We start from the raw sequence: 8,277 nt of genomic DNA, 5'->3' as shown, positions 1-8,277 counted from the left end.
AGTTTTATCCATCTCCTCTCCAGTCGAGACCAATGCCACAATGTAGGCATGGGACTGGGTTGAACCAATTTCAATGCTGGCTCGGCATAGCTCTTCGCCCTAGAATAACATGTATTGCAATGGCTTGTACATAACTATGGCTGTTAGAAAAAACAAAGAGATTACGGTCCTTCCAAATCAACTAGCAAATTACTGAGAATAGAGTTTGCCAAACCGTGTTGTTGTTACCATAGTTTCCTAAATTCTACATGTTCCATATGAACCACTCCTAGAAAGAGATTAAAAAAAAAATACTTTGTACTCGTCTTGGAACTACTGATAATCATACCGATCTAGGATACGTGCTAACATTTGAAAGTTTTATATATTATATAAATTCTAAAATTTGTGAAATATTTATATATATTCTTTTCTCATTCTTATTTTTTACATGTTTTATCGTTTCATATAACCATAGGTCTAAAAAGTTACAAAATTATAATTGACACAAAAAAGTTACTAAATTATTTTATTAAATAAATTTGTTATTCACAACCATTATTAACTTATGATAAAAGTTAATTTTAGGTCAAATAATTAAATAAAAGAGTTCTCTATATTCTCATCTTTTTCATTTTGTTTTAATAATTAAACTGTGGATAATGTATTTAATTTCTCAATCAAATTTGGAAAAATCTTATATATTTATTTAGTTTTTACCTATTTAAAATTTATATATATATTTATGATTTTAATTTTTTTAATTTTGCACCCATCCAAAATGAATCTAAATAATTATTTGTCCATATTCATTCTATATGAACATTTTAATTAAATTTTAAAAAATATATTTTAGTTTGTAAGAAAATATTTTTGCTGATGAGACATGCTACGTTAATATAGGCATGCTAGCATAATATCATATAGTAGTTTCTGCATTTTTTTTGGTGACATAATTTCTAGTGGCTTTTGTCAATCATATCAGTTCGGTTAATGGTTAAATTGGTCAATTAATAATTTTTGTTAAGATAGAAATCTTAATTGATTTTTGTTGGATGATAATTTTTATAAGAGTTGAATTGATTATTTAAATTATTTTTTTTATATTTTTTAGCGGACTACATAGAGAAATAGAAGGAAAGAGGTTAAGTGTTAGAGAGTTGGATACTTTGGGTTTATTTCCATTTAATTTCCGTGAAGCAAGGAAATTAAAAAAGAAAAAACAGGCAAGGCCCCCTCCCTTAACTTCCCCCATAAGACTCGCTCCATTTTCACAATCTCTGTTTTTATCTCCCTCTCCAAACCCTAACATTGAAACCAGAAAGAATTCTAACACAGACAGAGACAAACAAAAGACCAGGCCAGACAAAGTAAGTCTTTTTCAGTGCGTGTCCCATACTTCATAATGATTAATATATTTATTCTTCTACTTCAAAATTATGAATAATTAGCTATAATTGTATTGTTTCCTTTTACAGGTGAATGATTGAAGGCTGTGAAAGTCTTTTTCGTCAGACTTGTTCTGTTTCTGTAGATGTAAATCCCGATAAACTGCCACACCAATCTTAAGGTATCCGATGTTTGTTTTATTTCTGTAGATGCAAATATCTTTATTATTATGATTATGATGATTTCATATTACTAACCATAAACAATATATGTTAACTGTAATGCTATGGAAAGTGGTAACCGGAGGCTTACGCTGTTGGAGCAGATATCAGCGGTTGAGAACGGCCGGATTAGTATGGCTGGTTTAAATAATGATGGAAAATCGTCGCCTCGGCACCGTACGCTTCTGGATATTATACGGGACGATAGGACCCTCAAAGACAAGAAGAGTTGGAAAACGTTTCGGGATAAGTTACGGCTGAAGCGAGCAGGTTCGGCCTGGATCTCCTCCGTCCGTGTCCCCACTTCCGATGTTAATGTTCAAGGTAGTAGATCACGGTCCCCGCGCCACGGTTCGCCTCGTTCTAACTCCTCTGACACCACCCATGCCAAGGATGGAGGCGAATGTGTCCCGGTTTCTGACCCGCCAGTTGTGAACTCTAAGATGCAATTGGTGCGGAGGGATTCTATTCGGTTTGGCAACAATTCCTCTCACGCCGATCACAATGATTCTGTTGATGCCACCATGCCCAGCGATGCTCCACGCTCAAGAAGCTCCAAGCCACAAATGGCCCGCCACCCATCGATTCGTATGTCTTCCGCAAGCCACCACCAAGATGACGATGACGACGGAGACGAATACGACGTTGCTGAGGGCAGCGATGACGAAGAATACGAGTCTCCTGAGGAAGATGAAGGATCGCAACCTCCGGTAGAGGTACTATCCAAGGAGAGATCATTGTCGGCGAGGGAGGCGGTGGCGGCACAGGAAGCGGCGGAAGCAGCTGCGGGGAAGGGTGCGGTGGTGGAGCCAGTTAAGATGTCATTAATGGATTTGTTGGGGGAAACGGGATACGGGATGGGCGAAGATGATGACGACTACGACGACGAAGAAGAAGATGAAGAGGAAGATGAAGTAGCGGTGTCATTGAGCGGAGGGATGGAATACACGTGTGGCGTGTGCATGGTTAGGCATAAAGGGTCGGCGTTTATTCCATGCGCCCATACCTTTTGCCGGCTTTGTTCTAGGGAGCTAATGGTTCAGAGAGGTAACTGCCCGCTTTGCAATGGCTACATCTTGGAAATTCTTGATATCTTCTGATATTAGTAACTTCTATCTCCCCATGGAGGAATGAATTAGTGTAAACAATAGCACTTGGAATCCCCTACCAATTTCTTCTTCAAAATTTTGATTAGGTTTTGTTTAATACTTGATTTAAGTAAGCAAGTATTCCCAAATGCAATGAAATGTTGACACTGAGAAAGAGAATTTGGTTGATCTGCTCTTCCATCTTCCTACAATAAATACAGGTAAATAACAGAACGTAGAGTGAGAATGGGAGGGAAAAATTTTAACGAAATATCCCCTTTCACTTTACAATAAATATTTAAGTATAATAGTTTCAAAAAAAAAAATATTTAAGTATAATAAATAGGTTTTATAAAATTTTAGGTGACTTAAAAAAAACCATACTTTTTTTTTGGAAAATTGAATTTCACTCGAAAATTGTTTCCATAATCACAACTTCGTAAGAGAAGGCTAAATTTTTTTCACTTTTTTTTTGTTAAGTTATAGATCAAAAAGTTATATTGGTTAGATGATTAATCCGACCTTTCAAAACTTGCTTGTAACACTTTACATTCAATCTGGATGATAGTCAGATGCAAGATGTCACATTCGTTGTCCAAACAACTGAAAATTAATTCACATACATACAAAATTTATGAAATTTTAAAGCAAATTATATAAATGTGGCAATTAGTACATGTTATGCATGTTGAATGAACTCAAGCAGGCCCTCATACATTAAACCGAGATCAATGATGCTTAGAAATGGAGCAGGTTACGAATCCTAGGTTAAAGTAGCAAAATGCAGGGTAATGTCTTGAGACAGTAATGTAACAACCCGGTTTTGACCCTAATCGGAACAGTGGTTTCGGGACCACAAATCCGAATTAGAAAAATATTATTAATATTATTATGTGTGTTTATTTTGTGTGTATGTGATTGTGTGAAATTTTCGTGTTTTAATTTCGTCGTTTAAGTGTCCGATTTAATAAAAGGGCTTAATCGCGTAAAATGAAAATTTAGGGGTTAATTATAAAAGCACCTAATTGTTGTTGTCTTTATAACTTAGAGGTTTTATAATGCAAATAGTCCACTATGTAAGTTAGTGGGTGGCAAAGGACTAATATAACCTTATTATATATGTTTTGTTTATTAATTATTAAAGGTTAAATAAGTAAATTAATAAATAATGTATAGTATAATAAAACAAAACATAAACAAGCCATTATCATCTCTTTTGTTGGCCGAATGTTGCAAAGAAAGAAAACATCCATGGCATTTAGGGTTTCGGCACTTTGCTAGCTTGATTAAGGTATGAAATTGTTTCGGTTTCTGATAATTTTTACGTTTTTGAGATTGTTGCTTTGAATACTTCAGAACCCATGTATTAATTTTGTGAATTGTTGATGATTTTGAAATGTGCCATTGATGAATATTTGTGTTTTGTGATGTTTGATGATGAATAATGGAAGATATGTCTTAGATTAACATGTTTTGTCTTGGGATTTTTGATGAATTTGAGTATTTAGGGCTAAATTGTGAAAATAAATTTTTGAGGGACTAAAATGGGAAATAAATGAAATACATGGACTTGTATGAATACAATGAAGATTCGGCCTAACTATGGTGTTGTGAGATTTTGTGTAATTTGTGTTTTACGCAATAGGGACTAAATTGCAAAAAGTTTAAAATGTCTGGGGCAAAATGGTAATTTGCCCATTTATGTGTTTTTGGATAAAATTGAATGATTTGATGAATAAGAGGGTTAAATTTGAATATGTTTAGATCGTGAACTGAAGAAAACAGAATTAGATCGGGGAAAGTCGAAAGTAATCGAATAGTCGATCGAGTCTGCGGATATCCGAGGTAAGTCTATTAGCTATTTAATGTGATAAAAATCAGTATATAGGTATGTATATGTGCTGTATTTTGGTGAATTATAATTGAAAATATGTTGGTTGAAATAATTAAAAGTATGAGTGAATTATATGCATTATTGTTACATGTTCGAATCATAGGTATATACTTATATAGTCATTTGAATTTAGTTAAAGTATGAAGGTATATAAGTATATACATGTATAAATTATTAGATTAATCAAAGATATGTATAAGATATATGTATATATATAAAAGGGTTCAATGATTATAAAAGTATATATATATATATATATATATATATATATATATATAAACTCTTGGATTTGATTTGTGATATGTATGTTATAATTGTATATATATATATAGATTGAATAAGCATGCAAAAAAATACGTGCATGTGTTGTGTATTGAATTTAGATATGTCATTATATATGTATATACGTGTATAAACCTTTGGAATTAATTTAAGACATGTAATTCATGAGTATATATGTGGTATTGAAAAAGTATGTTTATGTGTGAGATGAAAATATATGTATATGCAATATTTGATTGGATATGTTTACATACATGAATAGGTACTTAATCCAATTTAGGTAGGATATATGTGTAAGATATTATGAAATGCGATGAATCAAGTATATGCGTATATGTTCTTGAAATGAATTTAGGTATGGAACTTATATATGTTTAAGAAAGTTTCGATTATGTGAATTTATTCATGCAAAAGTCTTGAATGGAAATGAATATATGAGGTTGTTAGTTCGAATGACTAATATAAAGTGATCGAATGTAAATCAGACTTATTGTCTAGCAGGTGGATGCCTTGATATAATTCAGCTATGTGCCTAGCAGTGCTTAATGTCGGTGAATTAATTCGACTTTACGTCTAGCAGGCTTAATGCCGGTGATACATTTCGGACTATAGGTCTAGCAGGCTATAAGCCGGTGTATCGAATCAGGTTTTAAAACCTACAAGGCTAAGTGCCGGTGAATCTATTTAAACTATGTGAGAATATGCAATTGATATATCTATGATTTTGGTTATATGAAATCGATGTATACATAAATATTAGGTTTTTATATGCTTGGTGAGTATACATCTACATTCCGGTTTTTGCATTTGATTAAACATAATTGTATGCATTTGGTGTATACAAATGATAAAGGCATATGTATATCAGGTATATGCGGTTGTTGAATTTATAAATGCACATGGGGATATGCAGTTGTTAAATATATACATGGAGCCTATGTGTTTGATAATTATTTATGGATGCAATTGGGATATATATATAAATGTACTCATTAATTTGTATATGACGAATATGTATATATATATATATATTCGAATGTATGTATTAGCGATGTACTCGGTATTAATTCATAATGAGTCTATATATATATATAAGTGAATATAATATGTGATTGGTATATATATATATATATGTGTGTGTGTCAGATGATCAATTTTATGCACATGATAAGTACATATGTGAATTCGAAAGTATGCAAGTAATAAAGTGTATATACATTCGGTTTTAATTGTTGATAAATATGTATGCATTTGTCTATAAGTATTTGTTAATATATATATATTTTGTTGTTATGCTATAGACTTACTAAGCTATAAAAGCTTACTTTGTTTGTTTTCTATCCATTTGTTTTTTTTAGATTTTGGAGACGCGTTACGAGCTCGGGGATCATCAGCATAGTCCATCACACTATCGACTTCTTTTGGTATTTTGTTAAATGTTTGAACTCAATCTTATGGCATGTATAGGTTGAGCACGATATTAATTACATTTTGATTGTAAATTATAATAGCTATGCGAAAGTAATTAAATTTTCATGTTGTGATCAGTTTGGTTAAAAAAAAATGGTTGTGTTTGTTCGGTAATGCCTCGTAACCCTAATTCGGCGACGGATACGGGTTAGGGGTGTTACAAGTAAAGCCATGTCTCGAGATGTGTCTCTCCTATTTCATGATTTTTAGTTTTGAAGTTTGAAGAACCATGTCTCAAGACTTTGACTCGTATGTTTGTTAAGATTTTTGTCCCTTTAGTTTAGTTATTTTGTAATTCATACTTATAATTTTTCAAATAGATAGGTTAATAAAATTTCATATGGTTAAATTACTATATTTCGTACTTTGTGTAACACCCCTTGCCTGACCTGATTGATAGGTCCAAGCTACGGGATGTTACAGTCATTGTCGGAGCAACTACATACAATTAACATTCACATTAAAATATAAATCATGCAAACACAACTATTACAGATCATAAATCACATTAGGACCAAACTGCAATAATTCCAAAATTTCAAAACGACGTCGCGATGTGAGGAGTTCCTCGTCGCGACGTGACCGTCTATGTTGCCTCGTTGTGACAACGGGGTTCCTCGTCACGCCGTGGTCCAAAACCTAGATCTCGTCGTGACGACCATCGTTTGACTTCGCAACGTAGACTTTGTTTTTGACACAAACTAAGCCTTTTGGTGTCTATTTCAACCAACAAAACTATTATACATATTTGGTGCATTTAGCATCACAATTAACTACATAAAAATGTGCCAAAACACGTGTCAAACAATCATTTAACCATTTTCTCAATCAACTAAATCAATATGTCACAATTTGACACCAAATCAATTCAATTCAACTTATACCAATTCAAGCATACATCTAGTCATTCCACACCATCATTTAGTCATATCATTCTTACTCAAATATATATCATATCAAGTATTGTACTTTTAATTCAAAATGTTACCAAAACAAACATATTTAAATAGGCTTTACCTTACCAAATGTTCAAATAATAGAATAGGTTGAACAATGATAACATTCATGTTACCAAAAGCATAACTCTTATTTACATGCTACGAAATCGGGATTCAAAACTATTAAAAGACTACCAAATCAATAACGAAATAGTGTGACATTCTAGTAGATCCGATCAACACGTTCAGCAAAATGGTAATCTACAAAGAAAGGGAAAACAACGGAGTAAGCATTTCAAATGCTTAGTAAATTCATATATATTTAAATGATAAACTTATCTCGATTTACATTTTAACAAATCAAACTAAATAATTTAGTAAAAGTTGTCTAACATAACAAATCACAACAATAAGATGAGTGTTAACCAGAAAACCAATCATGTAATATATCAAATTTATAATATATCAATTTCTTACATGTTAGATAAGTGATCAAAAGAAATTAATTTCTATAATGTTAATGTTGAAATTGAGAATTTTTCAAATTGGAAATTCTTGATATCTTTTGATAGTAGTAAGTTCTATCCCTCCATGGATGAATGAATTAGTGCAAACAATAGCACTTGGGAATCCCCTACCAATTTTTTCTTCAAAATTTTGATTAGGTTTTGTTTAATATGTGATTTAAGTAAGCAACATATGATATAATGAGAGTATTCCCAAATGCAATGAAAGGTTATCGCTGCAAAGTGGTTGACATTTTGAGGAGCTGAGAAAAGGAATTTAGTTGATCTACTCTTCTATCTTCCTACAATGAATACAGGTAAATCACATAATGTAGAGTAAGTATTGGAAGGAAAAAAATTTAGGAAATTTTCCAATGAAAAATATTGCTTTTTAATTTAAAATAAATATTCAAGTATAATAAATAAGTTTTATAAAATTTTAGGTGACTTAAAAAAACCATAATTTTTTATTGAAAAATTTTCAATCGAAAAATGTTTCAATAATCACAA

General features: G+C 32.0%; 1 protein-coding gene and 1 long non-coding RNA gene across 3 annotated transcripts; both read left to right on the top strand.

Annotated features, from left to right (window-relative positions):
• Window positions 1-1,138: 1,138 nt before the first annotated feature.
• On the top strand, window positions 1,139-2,856 carry LOC105799219 (protein bfr2). Of its 2 annotated transcripts, XM_012629668.2 has the most exons (3): window positions 1,142-1,349; window positions 1,458-1,549; window positions 1,663-2,856. In XM_012629668.2, the coding sequence occupies exon 3, from the start codon at window positions 1,724-1,726 to the stop codon at window positions 2,687-2,689; it is 966 nt and encodes a 321-aa protein (XP_012485122.1). In that variant the 5' UTR covers window positions 1,142-1,349; window positions 1,458-1,549; window positions 1,663-1,723; the 3' UTR covers window positions 2,690-2,856. The 2 variants fall into 2 exon arrangements, with proteins under 2 accessions (XP_052489706.1, XP_012485122.1); XM_052633746.1 differs by having other exon boundaries at window positions 1,139-1,349; window positions 1,458-2,856.
• A 1,043-nt stretch (window positions 2,857-3,899) lies between these two features.
• On the top strand, window positions 3,900-6,400 carry LOC128042315 (uncharacterized). Its single transcript, XR_008197531.1, has 3 exons — window positions 3,900-3,968; window positions 4,442-4,522; window positions 6,212-6,400. It is a non-coding gene; the product is annotated as an uncharacterized LOC128042315 (long non-coding RNA).
• Window positions 6,401-8,277: the final 1,877 nt, after the last annotated feature.

Source organism: Gossypium raimondii, chromosome 7, assembly GCF_025698545.1.
Source record: "Gossypium raimondii isolate GPD5lz chromosome 7, ASM2569854v1, whole genome shotgun sequence".
Lineage (NCBI taxonomy): Eukaryota > Viridiplantae > Streptophyta > Magnoliopsida > Malvales > Malvaceae > Gossypium > Gossypium raimondii.
Note: the sequence above shows the minus strand (reverse complement) of the source record. Positions and strands in the feature narration are given on the sequence as shown.